General features: G+C 39.0%; 1 protein-coding gene and 1 long non-coding RNA gene across 9 annotated transcripts in view; one reads left to right on the top strand and one right to left on the bottom strand.

Moving 5' to 3' along the window:
• Positions 1 to 102: 102 nt before the first annotated feature.
• LOC140696948 (uncharacterized) lies at positions 103 to 5,050 on the top strand. 4 transcript variants are annotated; one of them, XR_012073668.1, is made up of 4 exons: positions 103 to 290; positions 587 to 860; positions 3,147 to 3,509; positions 4,987 to 5,050. It is a non-coding gene; the product is annotated as an uncharacterized lncRNA (long non-coding RNA). The 4 variants fall into 4 exon arrangements; XR_012073666.1 differs by lacking the exon at positions 4,987 to 5,050 and adding an exon at positions 4,647 to 4,786; XR_012073667.1 differs by lacking the exons at positions 3,147 to 3,509; positions 4,987 to 5,050 and adding an exon at positions 4,647 to 4,786 and having other exon boundaries at positions 103 to 229.
• The window catches only part of SYT16 (synaptotagmin 16), a 217,838-nt gene continuing 203,362 nt past the window's right edge, over positions 2,989 to 17,464 (bottom strand). For 2 of the 5 annotated variants that reach the window (XM_072963177.1, XM_072963174.1), the window contains exon 7: positions 16,152 to 17,133. In XM_072963177.1, the coding sequence (XP_072819278.1) occupies positions 16,820 to 17,133 (314 nt within the window). In that variant the 3' untranslated portion in view covers positions 16,152 to 16,819. Of the gene's footprint in view, positions 3,181 to 10,879; positions 11,079 to 16,151; positions 17,134 to 17,464 lie in introns of those variants that run through there. The other 3 variants (XM_072963175.1, XM_006216561.4, XM_072963176.1) reach the window with 3 other exon arrangements.

Below are 17,464 nucleotides of genomic sequence, written 5' to 3'. Positions count from 1 at the left end.
TTGGACCAGAGGGAGCAGATGTTACCCGGTTGCTAGGAGCGTTGCTAGGAGGCGATGACGCCCCTCCACAGCTCGGGAGCAACTTTCCTGTAGGTTGGGTGCTCCGGTGGGGGCTGCTGGGAGGAAGGTTTGAGAGCAGGAACCAGGAGGGCGGGGAACAAAGAGCCCCAAACAGGGGGTCCTGCGCTCGCCTAAGCTGGGTCCTGGAGAGCCGGCTGTGAAGCTGCGGGTGGGTGATGGCTGCAGCTCTGCTCCCCAGGCTTAGGGCCCTGCTCCGTGGACCTGGCCAGGTGATGCTAGTCGCGCCTCCTGCGACAGGTTCACCCTCTGTAGGACCCAATTGAGTGTCCGGTGGAAGGGTCGGGTTTGGGGATGGGAGTGGGTTGGCACATCCAGCGGCTGAGGAAGCAGGCAGTGCCTTTAGACTTACTGGGATGCTGTTCACCTTGGGGTAGGTCTCCGACAAGGGGAGACATGGAGGAGTGTGTGTGTGAAGTGGGGTGAAGCGCATAGGATGAGGAGTAGAGTATCTTTGAAGCGCCCTCTGGGACTCTTCTCCCCAGCGTGTTCCTGTTTGTATCTGCAGGTTTGAGCAGTTGATAGATTTTGAAGACGGAAAAAACAAGTAATATATGAAAATCAGACCAGAGTCTAATTCCTTTTGGCACTGTCTGTGGCTGCCTGCTGGTATGGTGCCAAAGGTTTCAGAGAAATGACCTTGTGGTCTAAGATACTTTATGCAGTTAGAAAGACTTCATTTTGATCCAATGGCTAATTAAAACCTCAGGCTACTATGCAAACTTTGTTAAAATAACAACATACAAAAGAAAAGATACTTTCCACACAGGAGACAGGAGAAGGTATGCACATTTCAGTCATTTATACTTTAGTATAATTTCACCCCCAAAATTGTATTGTCTCTGTATTATATTACTCAAGCTATGTTTTAACTTTTTATCATTTCTTCTCTTTGTTGTTGTTCAATGGGGTTGTTCTTGGATGGAGGGGTGATGTTGAGAATATCAAAGCAGGCAACTTTGGGTAGCTAGTGAGTCAAATTAAAGAAGGCAAGACAAAAAAATGTAACAGAAATTTTGCCCAATGCTATTCTCTGAGGAGGAATCTCATTGAAGAAGGGGATACACCACTCCCTTGGCTCCCTACCAGGGCTCCCTGGATCAGACCAGGGCCTGGAAAGAAGAAAGCATCACTGGGAAGCAATTAAGAAGAAAAGTTGCTGTCTTTGGGGCCAGGGCAGAGCTGGCATGCAGTGTCATGTTGACTCCTGCAGTGGCAGACGTTCTGCAAGGCTGAAGGGGCTACACAAAGTGGCCCTACAAATCTCAGGGCCCCTGCTCCCTCAGGCACCCAGTACCAACTTAACACCTGTAACAAAATGTAGAGTTAATAGTTTGTTAGCCCAAAGATTTAAAAGCTGATAACCTTGTGTTAATAATGAACTCGATTTTAGACATCCTATCATACTCTATATGTATATCAAATCATCATGTTGTACGCTTTAAACATCCTACAGATTTGTCAGTTGTACCTCTATAAAGCTGGGGGGGGTAGCTGATAACTTAAAATCTAATTGTCTAGAAGAATCAGTGGGTTGAAGATCTGATGACCACAGTTCAGCTGTAAGGTATGAAGGGGGCACTGAGACTGGCACATCTCAAATCTAGCCGACAGCCACAGCCAGAATTGCACCACTGCTACTTCTTTTTCACTGTCAAGGAGAAAAGGCGTTGATATCTCAATCAGCCTTGGTCTTCTTGGCTAGCTTATCTCAGAAGGCTCTCCCCTTTGCTCTTCAAGGTCCTTTTTTTTTTTTTTTGGTCCCAGGTATTTTGCACATTCTGTTTCTTCTTAACATGCCTCCCTTTCACCTGGCTTACTCCTACTCAGCCTCCAAGTCTCAGCTCAACTACCACTTCTTCAGTGTGGCTTTCCCTTGGAGCCTCCCACCAACCAGATTAGCCTGCTAACTACATTCCCAAATCATCCTACTGATCCAATTTCACAAAAGCCATCACCCCAGGTTTTTAGTTAGTTTCACCTTGCTTTTACTGTGCCCTTAGGACCTAGCACACAGCACCTGGTACATCAAAGATAGTCACAAGCACATGTGAGTGGATGGAGCCACCCTGCCTGGTTCAAGGTTTCTGTTTTCACCTTACCTATGTATTATGCTTGAGTTCTTTTCTTTTTGGTTTTTGTGACTCTATTGCATGTTTTTGTGACTCTTGCATGTTTTTGATTTGTGGTTACTGTTTTTCAGGTATGTTAACCCATTACTATATCTACTTGCTTTAGGTTGGCAGCCATATAGGCTCAAACACATTCTAAAAAGAAAGAAAAACATGTACATTTTCTTACTCTTCCTCCCCACATTTTATGATTTTGATGTCCTCTTTTACATTTCCAAGCTTATTCTTTTGTTCATTGTAGTTACTGCATTTCTAAATGTGATTTTTCTCTTTTTTATAGATTCTTGCTTCTTTTCTATTTAGAGAAGAACTTTCAATATTTATTTTAGGATAGGTTTAGTATTGCTGTATCCTTTTAAGCTTTTGCTTGTCTGAAAAATTCTTTCTTTCTCCTTCTATTCTAAATAATTACCTTACTGGGTAGACTATCCTAGGTTGCAGATTTTTCTCTTTCAGGGCTTTAAATGTATCTTGCCACTCCCTTCTGGGCAAGAATGTTTCTGTAGAGAAATCAGCTTATAGCTTGTTTTTCTCTTGCCACCTTTAGAATCCTCTCTTTGACTTTGACTTTGACTTCGGCTATTTTAATTCTATTATGTCTTAGTGTAGGCTCACCTTAGCTATTTAGCTATTCAGAACTTACAGAAGCCAGGAGGGAAGCTACTAGTCGCTTTCCTTCTTGTTAAGTGAAGGAGAGGAAGAAAAGCCCATTACATGGAAAACTGTTTTCTGCCCCTAATGAGACATGTTGATACACCAACTTATTTTCCTTCTCAGATCATTTTATACAGGTCACTACCTGGATTTTAATGGCATTGGGAAGTAAAAGTTCTTTATCTATTTTCCTACTTCTCTTCTCTCTGTGTCCTCCAAAGTAGGTTTGAGTCCTCTGAGCTGAACTGTTTCATCTTTCCTTAAAATTCTCCTCCACCTCAGGTAAAAACAGCCGCCATCATCACATGCTGCATCTCTGTGGAGGAAAAAAAAAGTCTATTTGGAAGCAACTATCTAACTTGACCAACATGGACAGCATTTCCAGTATATTTTATTAGAATAGACCAGGAACTCATCTTCTCTATTGTCAATATAATTCACCAAATTATTGCCAAATTTCCTCTTCATCTGGGACCACCTCAAGAAAAATAACAAATGTTTGAAGACCTGAAAGAAAGGTCAAGGTAATCTCAAGATTACAGAGTTGCTTGGTGGCAAAGTCAGAAACAGAATGCAGGTATAAGAGTTTAATCTTTACTGGACTATGTCTGCAGACAAAATTTTATAAATTCTTCACTTCTCCTGGTAAGTGATTAGAGCATATCTTTCACTAAACAATTTGGATTCTAAAATTAATATTAAAATACCATACAATCCACCTTAGAATTCATCTAAATTCTAATCTTACCACTGCATCTTGTCCCTCCTTGAGACGACCATAGATATAATGCTAATCCTGTCTCCTACTCCTTATCTGTTTGCTGAAAGAGTAAGTTGTTTTATTATGTAGTAGAATGCACATTAAAATTCATCAGAGCTCTGAATTTGTCACCCAAGCTTCCTCTTGAGCCATGTCTCTGAATCTCCCTGGAGAAACCCTAGGGAAACTATAAAGAGACTATAAAGTTTACAAGACGTATAATGTGATTTGATTCATCAATAAAATGTTACTCAAGAGTTAAGGTTTTTTTTTAATTACTACAAAGATTCTAAGAACCACAGTCATAGATGGCTGTCTCAATTAACATTTAAGAATGTTTAAGTCTCTACTGAAGGAATGTCAGAAGATCGCTATCACTTGTCAAGTGTTGGGTTCTGCAGATGATTTACTTTAAAAATCTGTTCCCTCTGCAATATTCTGCTTTGGCTCACAATTTTATATATTTTCTTTGGTGTTTTAAAAATACCACATATGTATGCAGTGCGCAGACACATGTGGAAATGCTCAACTATACTCAATCTGTCAGCTCAAACTCTGCCCTGTGGTGTTCGAAACATGAACTCAAACCATTTTTATGTGCAATCCCCCACACACCACCACCACCCAAAACAGTGCTGAAATGCTCTATGACGACAAGGGTGAACAGGTGCAATTCTTAATCAGCTGGTAACGTTCTAGTGCCACCATGGGTTAGGAAGCACTTAAGCAACATAAGAAACAAGCTTGCAATTAGCAAGTTTCCCCTAAATCATCACCACTAGCACAACATTTGAGAAAAGGTAATTTTTAAATTTTTTTAAGAGAAGGAAAAAATATGTGTTCTAGATACTGTCTAGAAGATTCTCAGCAAACTGCTTCATTTTCCTGGATGCACAAATAAACTACAATTTCCAGCTCTCTTAAATGTAGGTGGCCAAGGGACCAGTTCTGGCCAATGGACATACAGAAGTAGAGACTGCCACCTCTAAACATGGCTCTTTAAACATGTATTTACTTTTCAGGCTGATTCTTCCCCCTGTGTTTGCATGACCACATATTCCTTCAGAGGCCCCAGGGATTCTGAGATAGTCTCCGATCCCTCAGATGCTAGGAAAGCAAGCTGCATGGGGAAGACCATCTTGAATAAACTTTCTTACACTAACTCACTGACGTTTAGATTTATTATAATACATAGCATTACTTACCTCAACTAATGCAATCTGCAAAAAGGTAAAAATAGATCTTCCCTGAAATATCTATGGATTTTTTTTCTATTTTCTTGTTTTGTTTTGGTGACGTCAGTCATGTTTTCACTGCTGTGAAGGTATCTGTTCATAACAGCCCTGCTCCTTTTACTTTCAGCTTGCTGCATCTGAGCTTTGTAAACTTACTAGAAGGCACAGGACTCTGGACAAAAGCCTTTCTGATGAGTAATTAGCTACACTTCTGTACAGAAATGCCTACACTTTGCCTTCTCAGAATCCTCCTCAGATGAAATTATTTCAGGTGATCTTTACATTTATATAGCTCCTTACTTACCTAATCTTCTTAACTTAAATTCAACACTTTAAACTAGCATTTGAGTTGACATACATTGATTTGTATACATGTTCATCATAAAAGTCTACAGCATCCTAAAACCAAAATAAATTATATGGGGCATAAATGTAATGCTTAGAGTTCTAATATATATGTCTTCAGTTGGTATGCTTTAGGAGTTAATGATTTCTGTACATACTAAAATAAGCAATATCATTCAGGCCCATATAATTTGCATGTTGATGCTGCACAACTGTATCTTTTTTAACATCAAAACATTTCACATGTATGCATATAAGCCATCTGCTTAAACTTTATTGATAAAACCAGTAGCAGCAGTTTTACAAAATTGGAATGATTTTCAGTCTTGAACTAACACGAGGTCAGGTGCAGCAGACATTTTGCACAAACTAGGTAGAGCTAATGCTTCTATGTTTCTGTTTTAAACAAAAAGCAATTAGAGTTTATCCTCATGCATTTAAATATCTAATACAGAAATAGTTTTTAGGCTGCATAAAATATGCTTCCAACATCACTGTGAGACTGAACATCTGTCTTGCGCATTATTCGTACAAGAAAAACAGTATAATTGTTCCAATCACAAACTTATTCTTTATCACTGGTAAATAATTTTACATTTTCTAAGATATTTTCAAAGGGTGTTTCTAATACAAGAATACTAATACTGAATTGAGTATCGGTGTTGAATGTTTCACTGACTTGCCCAGTTAAAACACAAGACAGAGCACAAGAGTAATACATTAAAGTCATTGTTATGAAATCGTGAACATTACAAAAAGTAGAAAGGTATTCCAGTTTTTCAGTTTAAGTTAAAAAAAAATTCCAAACCTTTTACTATACACCATTGACTGATAGAATTTAGTAATTTTAGAAATGGGGTAGGTCATCACAGTCTATAGCTGTTTGTTCTGCTCACAGCTAGAGATACATTCGTGCTTCTTAAATGCGAGGTGCCGTAAGTCAGTATGTCAGGCTGTGAGAAACACAAGGACACCTGTATGGAATGTTCCGAAGATTTTCAGAAGTTTCTAACATGGGAGTCCAACCCTTTGGAGGGAAAGACACTTTTCGTTTTTCTCTGAACCACCTAGAGATTGATTCTCTGCCGGGAAGTCTGGAGGAGAAAGTAAGATGACAGCAGCTGGGTCTGAAAGGGCCCATGCGGCAGGGGCAGCGGTCTGGGCAGCTCCCACCTTACACTCACGAGCCTGACCTTGCACATAGAATTGGCCCAGGAATGCCTGCTAGTGACTTGGGAATCTACATGAAGACTAGCTTTTATATTAGACCACATCATACTAAACTGTCTCCACAACAGAAATCCATGAAACTACTGACCAGCATTCACAACCGCCAAAGCCTCAGGACAGTCTAGCACAAATAAGTAGCTCGTTAAAGTAAACATGAGAGAGTAAAGGTACAGGGTTCCAACATTAACACCGCCCCAGCATCCAGCTGTGACTAGAGCAGAAACACAAAGCCTGCTGAGAACAGTGTGCTCCATGCAGGGTAAGATCTTCCCAAAATAGTTACTTATGTTCAAAATGAATGAATCATTCACATTTATATATTTTTTTCCATGCAAGTTCTTCAAGGACACCCATCGAAAGTTGAGATAAAAAGGAAAACCAATAAAATATTTTAAAACAAGAGAGTTGCACACAGTATGCATATGGTAAAACATGAATGTGTGAATTTGAACAACTGTTTTGGATGCCATATGAAGACCAAAAAAACAAAAAATTGAGACTCAGATTGATCTTGCACTGTGAATACAAAATATTGCTATGAAATCTTGAGTGTGCCTTAAAAATACTTGTTTTAATCTTTACTTTTTTTCTAGGAGATAATAAATGCTATTTAGGAAAAAATGATTATGTGGATGAGGGCAGTCATTTGAGAAAGGAGAGATGGAAAAGATTGATTCTTCAAAAAAAATGATAATGTAGACTGAAGGAATTTTTAGTGGAAGAAGCATCTTTCTAAATACTGTATTCAAATCCCATTTTGTGGGGAAAAATGCTATTCAATTTAATGCTTTTTTTGTCCTTGAAGTAAAATGTTCTAAAAAGAAAGATCTGTTCAACTCAAAGACTGGGAAGCCTACTGAAAAGACAGATATTTGTAATATATTCTGTGGTCAGGATGCCTGAGCAAAAGAATCAAAACCTAATACTTTATCTTCTCAGAGGCAGAATGGCTAAAGATCATTCCAACTTCAACTTTCAGTCAAAATCTAACATTCTATGAATATAGTTCAATGATTGGCAGAGATATTAAGTGTCAATTACTTTCATATATTGATATAAAGAATAAAATAAAAATAAAAATAATATCTAATAATTGTCAAAAACTCTTAACTCTGCAAGGTGTTTTTTCATCTATTACTCTGTCAGGCCTATGGTCCTGGTACACAGTGGGGATTCAGAGTGTTTGTTATATTAATGAAGGAATGAATGACTCTTATTCTTATAACAACCTGGTGACAATAAGTAAATTGAGTATTACTGTTCCCATCTGACAGATGCAAAGACGAAGACTTAGAGACCTAAGACCTGCGATTCACTTTAGAGCTCTTTAGGGGAAGACTCGGTACCAGAACACAGAACTCATTAATTTTAATCTAATCCAATATCCTTTCTACAGCCACACCTTCGTCTCTGCAATAATGCCCACTTCTTGCAGCTACAAAGCAAAGGGCAGTCAGTACACGTATAAATAGTGTCAAATGTTTACCAGATATCAGTCATCAGTCAGGCCTCCCCATTCATCCAGGTGATTATCAGTTTTATCACCCTAACATCCGCTACGTGCTCAGTCAGCCTCCGCATTATCATGGGTCATCCTTCCGTTCAGATTTCAGACCTCCTGTACGGTCTGGATGCTTGCATACATACCCCTTTTGGCTAATTTGTACAACTGACTATGACAGGGCGCAATGACAAAGCTTCCTTTCTCTTGGCAGCAGTGGTAAATGCAAAGCCATATAAACTAGTAACAGAAGGTGGTTTTCTGTCATGAATTAGTAATAATGGAATTAGCACCTTTTGTCAATGTATATTTAAATCATTGCTCAACAACAGAAAACACCACAGAGTTGCTAGATTTGGTAATCGCATCCTCACAGCCTTCGGAACTTTCTCTGCTTAGATTCCAGTGGAGGGGAGACAAGGCTTAGATATGTTAACATAAATGATAAAAGTATGTGATTTTGTTTCTTGTCTCCAAATGTAAAATCAGCTCAGTATCACATAGGTCAAACTGATTCCAGACTGCAAGGTGCTACATTTTATTTGATGAATCACAGAAATCAATCCAACTATGTTCCTTGAGATCAGGTACATTAACAAAATGTAACGTAGCAATTAGAACTGCAAATAGAAGCAAAAAGAGGATAAACAAACTGGTACGTCCAGACAATGGTATATTACTATTCGGCGCTAAGAAGAAATGAGCTATCAAGCCATGAAAAGCCATGGAGGAAACAAATCCATATTACTAAATGAAAGAAGCCAATCTGAAAAGACCACACACTGGATCATTCCAACTATATGCCATTCTGGAAAAGGCAGAATTACAGAGACAGTAAAAAGATCACTGGTTGCCAAGGGTTAGCAGGCAGGGATGAATAGGTTCATGAAAGGACTTTTAAGGTAGTGACACACCAAGAATGGATCTTAATGTAAACTATGGACTTTGGGCGGTAATGATGTGTCAATACAAGTTCACCCATAGTAACAGATGTACCCACGCAGGTGGGGGATGGGGATAGTGGCGGGGGGGGGGGGTCTGGGGGGTCTTACAAGCATGGGGGAAGAGGATATAAAGGAACTCTACACTTTCTGCCCTGTTCTGCTTTGAACCTGAAATTGCTTTAAAAATTAAGTCTCTCTCTTTAAAAATAAATAGATCACAAAGACCATCATGTTTTTTCCTGAAAATAGAGGTCAAATCTTATTCCAAAAAATACTACAGAAATTTCTCAGTTACTGTAAAGTAAGCAAATACTAACTTCTTATTCACAGACTTAAAATAATAGAATCTTCAATAAAACTACATTTAAAATACTAGAAAAGACTGTTCTATAACAATAAAAAATAATTCCTAGCTGCATTAGTATAGTGGCATAATAAAAGACTGCATTATATTTTGAGGTAGCTGTAAATTAATAAACATTATCACAGTCCACAAGGGAATGTGGCAACATTAGTAAAATTTGCAGGAGGTGCCAACTCTAAAGAACTTGACCAAGAAACTCTTGAGAGACGTGCAGACTTAGAATGTGAATATAGAAAAAACTTACATGGAAATATTATTTTAGTGTACAAGTTCCTCACCAAGTAGACTTTTTATTAGCAGCCTTCTGATATCTTTTTCCAAATATCAAGGTCTTTACCAAATAAGACATGCTAATTTTTTTTATTATGGGCCATCAACTGGACAACATTCTGTCTTCAGTAAGAATTTTTAGGCCACCAAACATTCTGACTTCATTTAACTCACATGGATTGAAACATGTGTAGTAGGTATGTGAGAGAAGTTTTTATGCTGTTAAGAATTAGAAGTATTAAGTCTGCTGGGAAAAAAAACCCATTTTTGCCTCCTGTTACAAAATTGAAGGCATTGAGAGTTAGATTCACATGATTTTAAATTGTTTGAGACTAGAAGACACAATTATTGGCCTACCTGCCAAGGTAGGGACACCCCCACTGTTGACCTTAACCCATTTCATAAGATGCCCCAAATGTGTTTAGTGTATAGTATCTAAGACGCGTTTTAATCAAAAGAAACAGAGAAGTAAGCAGGGATCTTTGTTCATACCATCACCCCTTTATCTGGCTGCTACTGTCTCCAGCTCACTTTTTCAAAATGGTAAAAGGTAGCAATGCCTTTCAACTACTAAAACACTGAGCTTAGAAGAACTGTGTCACATTTGTTTGTATAGGCCTAGCATTCCAGGGTCTAACTTACTGCCTTGCAAAGGGCATTCAATAGTCAATTCTATAAATAAAATATATTAAATACCCAACTTCTATTTCATGCTATAATTCATTACATTACTGCAATGGAACGCTGTATTTCTTTCTTCAGAGGAAAAACATACCCATTTATTTTGAAGGGAAGCATAGACTGACAAGTGTATTTATTTCTTAACTAGAGTCAGAGTAGTAACTCGCTTTCCTTAAATTCACTCCCTTTCAAGGGGGGAGGAAGGGACGGGGGAAGAGACCCAACAATTAAAGGATAATAAAAGATCTTACTGTTTGCCTAGAGTTCTTAGCAGAATCCAGTAAAAAAAAAATGTATATATATATTTAGAAACGAAAATGATTGTTGAGCTTAAGATGTTTTATTCATCTGTCCTTCTCCAGCCCGTAGCCCAGAGTCTAGGACATAATATACTTAACATTGTTTGAATGAATAAATTTTATATAAACTAAAACAATAAAAGAGAGCAAGTAGATACTTGAAGGGGAAAGTGAAGTAAACAAAAATACTGCATAAATATGGTGATACCAATGGGAAGACAGCCTCCTCGACATCTTCAAAATAGACTCGGTAACACTGTCACCCAAAGGCATGATGTAAAAACTCCCATGGAGACACCTAAGGGCAGCATCAGCGAGCAATGGAGAGCAGGTAGCGTGGTTTTATTCTATGAGTTTCCATCGGCCTCCATGCCTGCCTCTGAGTTGTTTCTGTAAAGCCTCCAGCTGTTTCACAGGTTCCACAGTGGCCATAAATATAGCTGATGATTGTCTGGGTGTCTAGGATACTGCTTTGTGACCCAAGGGAAACAAAAACAGTCAAAGCACCACGCCAGAGGAAACTTACCTGGAGCCTGCAGGCATCCCCAAAGTCACCTAAACAAAGCCCCGCTGGCCGGAGAAAGCCTATGATGCAGAGAAAAACCAATGTGGAAAATTGTCCAACGGGGAAGAGGGCAGGCCTGGAGGGCTGTTATTGTTGATCCTGTTTGGAGGTTACATGTAAAATATCAGGCTTAGAAGGAACTTTATAAAGGCTGACTTGCTGGATGCCCTGCCATTCTCCTGCAGTTAGAACCCACAGCTCATGCAGACATTTCTATTTTAAAAGACTTTCAACGTTGATGACTCTGTGATCTCGCTTGGTGACTCCCCCTGCAATGTGACCACGGCCAACTCCAAGTCCCGGGCTTCCCAGGTGTTTTCTCCAATAAATCAAATGAGTATGTTTCACCTCTTTTCAGTAACTCACAACAGGGAGCTTGATTGCTATGGTACATGAGCAGACTAACTGGATAACTGTATACTGATAAGCATTGTTTTTATTGTGAATAAGTGCTTAAAAGTATAGTCATAGCCCTCCAAAAAGATTTTAAGTTCTATGCCATCCCAAAGAGCATGGTGCTTGACACACTGTAAACCAATGCAAGACCCCCTTCATATCTAAGTTAAACTCTCTTGACTTGATTTAGGTGGAAGCTCTGACTCTGCCAACATAGTCAAGAAGAAAGGGAGTTAGTCATCCTCTTGGTAAGAGCTCTTTATGTTCTGGATAACTGTTTCTAGAAATCACTCCTCAGCCTTCTCCACACCCACTCAACCCCTTTAACTTCCCTATATGCTGAGTTATTCCCAGCCGAAACCCCTAAGCTAAGTGATTCTTCTCCAGCTTCATGTTGCTCCTGAACTGAGCATCCTAGAACTTGAGTCAGCACTTTGGCAATTTGGCAACGTCGGGAACGCGACCTCACACTTCCCCATCCCAGAACCTCCCTCAGTTTAAAACCAGAAGTAACGCATGACTGGTTCATGGCACCTGGCTCCCCACCACGCGAGGAGGACTGCTGCTGACCACTTTCTCAGATCAGATGTCCACAAAGGCTATTCTCAGTTCTCAGGAAACTCTCCTCTTAAGGTTTGAACACTGGAGGACAACTGAATACATTTTCTCTTACATCAAGTCACTCTCAAAGCCATTTTAAAAAGGAGTTAGTATCAACCCTGATAGAATTCCTTTCATTATGACCTCTGAAAGGAAACAGTAATAAATAATTGGCCCTAAATATTACCTCTTAGTTGAACAGTTAGGTAAGTTTTGATAACTGACTAGATCATTTAAAAATTTTTACCTCTAAGGATATAAAATGAATATATAAGCCAAAAAAAAAAAGGATGCTGTCCATGAACCAAGATGGATAAAAGACAAGATTTGGTTATTATACCTTATTGGGAATTTATCAAGACTCCATTTCCTCCACATACCAGGCTTATCTCGATTTAGGTTGCCCCAAATTCAGACTAGCTTCATATGCTCAGCCTTATTAAAATATCTGAAAACTGTTCTTACTTTTTCTCTAGTATTACTTTTATTTTCACTAGAAAGAAAAACAAATCTAAATGCATTTTTCTTTTTTAATTGTGAGGAGAGAATATTGAATGGTTACTATATGCCAATCTCTACGCTTTTATTTCATTAAAAAAAAAAACCTGTTGGGGTAGGTATTATTCCCATTTTCCAACTGAATAAACAGGGGCACAGTCTGGTTAAGCGACTCTCATAAGGCCACACACTAGGCAGAGCAGCATCCAAATCCAGGCTGAGACTAGAGCCTGTGCCAACTTCTCTGAGTTGTGTTAGATCAATTTCATTTCCCCAGCTGTAAATATTTTCCAAAATTCCACAAGTTGTGAAAAATGATGGCTAATTAATCTCAAATGGTTTAATGGGTAATCTCTTTTGGTTTATACGTGTTCACTTTTCTTGCATATATGCAGTAGATGTTTGAAGTTATCGAGCATATTTCTTTATTCTTTAATTCTTCCACACCCATGCTATATACTTTGTTCTATAGTTTTGCTTTGCTTTTTCCTTTGGAACATATGATTTTTAATATAGTAAAAAACACTTTTGCCATTTCAAGATTATCTATCATTTGCTTGTACTGTGGATCAAGCAGAATGGACTGTTCTTTAGCCACAGCTTCCTCAAGTGTAAAAGGAGATAGCTCTTAGTCCTGTTTCTTTATCATTAAAGGCTATGCCCACCATTGGTTTTACGTCATCTACAAATAATCCTTTCCTACTCTCTTTCCTGATTTCCATGTACTAAGCCCTCTGCTGCAAAAGGATAGGCAGGCTTTTGAGAAATCTCCAGTTCCATGGTCCACAGGGGACTATCAATTTAATCAAGTCAGTGGCTTATCAGGGAAGCATTTTCACTTAACCAGATGGGAGTTTCAACTTAAATAATGCATTACATGAAAAGAAAAGAGTTCGGGTTGTCAGAGAAGACAGTACAGCCAGGATGTAAAACACAGTGACTGACCAAGAGGTATTAACAATTTGTAAAATTCTGTGAGCGTTACATGTTGCAAAGGCAGAGGCTGGGTTTCAGGCTCACTGGAGCCACCACGCATCCTGGAGAATGTCAACGTTTGATGTCACTCAGTTACTGGCACTGAAGGAGATGTGAGTGAACAGTGCCTAAAGTGAGTAACAATATAGTACCATGCCTTCTTTTTCCCTTGCCATCGTGGCTAGGATTCTTTCTCAAACTTCGTACAGGTGGAATGCCAAGTCTAGTACATCCCAAAGCATTACAGGCTCCTTTTCTGTTAAGAGAGGCAAGACCTCCCCACCGCCACAGTTATGCAATGTCAGCAAAAAGAGGGCCCAGAACAACTGGGCATCACACTGGGAGCCAGTGAAGGAGAGAAGTGAGAGCAGGTGCTCGGCTGCCTGGTGAATGGCCCATTTAAAAATTCAACAATGGTCAAAGGGGCACAGGGAACACCAGAGCCACCACTGTGATTGGTCAGACAAGCACTTCTCCATTCAGGGTAAATTCATACCCTGAAAGAAAGCACGTTATAAACCAGATTTTCACAAACCCAGTGCATCCTGTACCCTCCACAATATTATTTTAAAAGCATTCTCTTCAGGAAAAATCATGGAAAGAACTACTCAAATACCAGAGCTTCTTCAATTTCGTATGTCCCTCTGAGATATTAACTAGACAAAATAGGCAAAAGCAGCTTATTTTTTGCTGCAGAACCAACTAATTATCTTTCATAACTCTTTTGAAAAGCAAATGTAGATGTAAAAGCTTGAGTGAAAAACATGTTAAATATATTGCATCTAGACTTTGCCAAGAAAATAAGGAAATTTAAGTGCACAAAATGGAAAGATTTTACTGAACCAGAATTTCAAATCAATGTAAAAAAAAATCCAGCCTCATATTTTCACGTATCTTGTCATTAGCATTTTACATTTATACGATCAGCTGAAGGGTGAATGTTGCTGCATATTCAAGATGTACATGCATCCTACATGGTGAGGAGCACCAACAGAGGAAAATTATACAAACGAAAAGTGCTTTTCAGGCATCCCTTCCCTTAAAGTTTCTGTAAACTGTATCATAAGTGACTATTAGAAAGCAGATCAAACACACAAGGATCTCTTCACCCCACCAGTAGAAAACCTTAAAAATGGTGGGTACAAGGCAGCAGAAATGAAGTATAGGTGATTATTAAGTACCAAGAGACAAGGGATGCAGCAAAACAGAGCAGGAAGATAGGAGGAGGAAAAACCCAGGCCTGTCTGTACAATATATGCAGATTTTTTTCAAATGTAAATTTTAAAGTGAATGTTGCTTTTATGTTCCTGCAGAAAGGAACGCGTCACAAGGCTGCTCTACTTCCCTTTAAGCCCAAGCGCATAAAGAGAGTAAGGGATGTGAAAAGCCAATTCTTTGTGCTGCTACTTAATCAATTGCACTCAGTTCTACCCGATGACACAGCCACACTGAAAGACCACTCAGCAGTTAATGGATATCATGTTGGAAAAGCACTTTGAGGTCTTGCAAATAAAGGGAGGGTGACAAAGGAGCATGGTTTTATTACTGACTCCTAAGACCTGAGCCGCACGATATATGAAACTCCCAGGAGCTGAAAAAGAAATGAAGATATTCATTTATTTTTCTCATTCTGATTCTTCCATATGAAATCACTTCTTTCAAAAGCATGAAAGTTATCCTGTGTCCTCATCTGGGCTTGTCAGAAGAACCATCACACATTGTAAGGAATAAATATGTGCTTCAAGTGTTACTGCCTACGTTTACAATCTGTCAAAATGTAGCGCTGAGGAGGAGTTATGTGTTTTTAACTGTATACATCCATCACTAGCTATCACTCTTCCCACAGACAGGAGAAAGTCAACAATGAAACATAAAAGCTAAAAATAAGTGACTGAGCAATTGCTCAGAAGAGCTGCACACTGGGCTCGGTGTTCCATGTACACACAATCCTTCCCTTTTTGGTTTTTTTTCTTTTTTTACTCCAGCCAACCTAAAGTAACTGAGATTAAGGGCTCAGATCTCAAAAAAAATAAACAGGCAGTGCAAAAACATATAAAAGTCAGAAGGAACATTTCATGCTCATAACCATACATGATCAGTCTTTGGAATGGCATGTGTCCAGAATCCAAGTGGTGAGTAACATATGTTGCTGCAAATACCATGAAAAATGACAATTACAGGCACTGCAAATGCTCTAAGAAGAATTAGTGGCATTCCTAACAAGCCGAAAGTATTCTTTACTCACAGGTATATAATATGCTGATTTCTAAGAGTCAATCAAATCAACATTTATTAAAGACCCACTCAGTACAATTTACTATGCTCTGATGATGAAATATATTGCATAAAAAGCCATGGGATACATGCTGATGCACAATTAAAATATATGCATGACTATGTATTATTGAATATAGAAAATGTATAATCTCAAAGGAGAACACTAGATTCAGAAAAATTAATAGATCCATGACTGAAAACAGGTTTTTTTTTCTCACTCTGTAAGAATTTATTAGGTGAGAAAAACAGCATTAAAAACCTTGAAAGTTTTCAGTTTGAAATCTGACATATTCAAAAGGAGACACGTTGTCTTTAATTTAACAGTGGTTTTTGAATTCTCTTTTAGTTTCAAAAGGGTTCACCTAACCAAATCTCATAGGAAACCATAGAATATAAGTGAGATAAAAAAAGGTATTTAATTCATACAAATTTGCTTTATAAGTGCAAGTTTATAACATTTGTTTGTTAGGCAAATAAATGAAAGGGTTTGTTTTTTATAAAGAGAAAAATGTGAAAAATTATGGATGACAGTTACTTTTTTTATGAGACTTGGCATCAGATTCATTTCTGTATTTTGGAGTGTTTTGCACCATAATAAGAAAATTCTGATTCCTACACACAAATGGTTTCAAACAGTGAGATTTAACAGCTTCCTTGCAATCTCAGGTTACTCTTTCAGCAGAGATGGCCAGGGAAGCATCATCCCATAACCTGAAACAGAACTCAATAACCTATTAACACAAATTAACTCATCTTCATTCATCTCAACCACAGGAACAACTCCCATAAAGTGTACTCAATGGTGTACAAGGGTTTTTTAAAAATTAAATCCAAATCAAATCTTTGAGAAACCCAGAAGTGCCCGCCATCCCCAGAATGTCCCAGGGTTTAGTAGAATCCAATCCCTATTTAAAGCCTGTCTCTAAAAAGCCTGCCAGCACCCACTGAGTTGGTATCAGGAATCAAAACACACATCACCAGGGTGGGCATGGCCCACCAACACCTGTTGGCAAACCTAGGATTCAAGCAAGGAGTGCCACCTGCAGACCTGCTGCCCTTTGGTCTCCTTCATTTCCTCCCAATGGTCTTGTTCCTCTTCTCCACTACTGTTTTGGCCCAGAGCAATCCAGCCAATCATCTCCTTACGCTTCATGGCACGCCTGTTATACACAGAAATCATCAATGTGACATCAGAGAGCTGAAAGAGGGCCACCTGGAAAACAAAGGTCTCCTTATAGACAGGATTGGGCTGACTGCGCCGGATGGATGTCTTGCAGCGGGACATCTCTTGACCCACAGAATTGAGGAGAAAGAGCTTTCCATACGTATCTAAGGAAGAGACAATGGAAACGAGAACACATCAGTGTCTTCTGCTTTGCTAGTTTAATTGTAATATCTACGTGGGCTGTAATTTTTCCCTTTTTAACACACTGAATGGAACAGCATCTTTAGGCTTGGTACTTGCTGGAGGAGTAATGCATCTTACATGAACTCTTCAGGAAAGAGATTGTTACCTTCTATGCTCACTGGTTCGTGCAGCCCACTCTGGAGTACCTCACTTGATTAGAAGCTCTACATGTGCAGGGGTGTAGACACGCATGGGCGTGTGTGCAAGGGTGTCTGTGGAGACACACAGTTCTTCATCCACCTGCTATTTATG

The sequence above is a fragment of the Vicugna pacos genome, chromosome 6, assembly GCF_048564905.1.
Source record: "Vicugna pacos chromosome 6, VicPac4, whole genome shotgun sequence".
Lineage (NCBI taxonomy): Eukaryota > Metazoa > Chordata > Mammalia > Artiodactyla > Camelidae > Vicugna > Vicugna pacos.
Note: the sequence above shows the minus strand (reverse complement) of the source record. Positions and strands in the feature narration are given on the sequence as shown.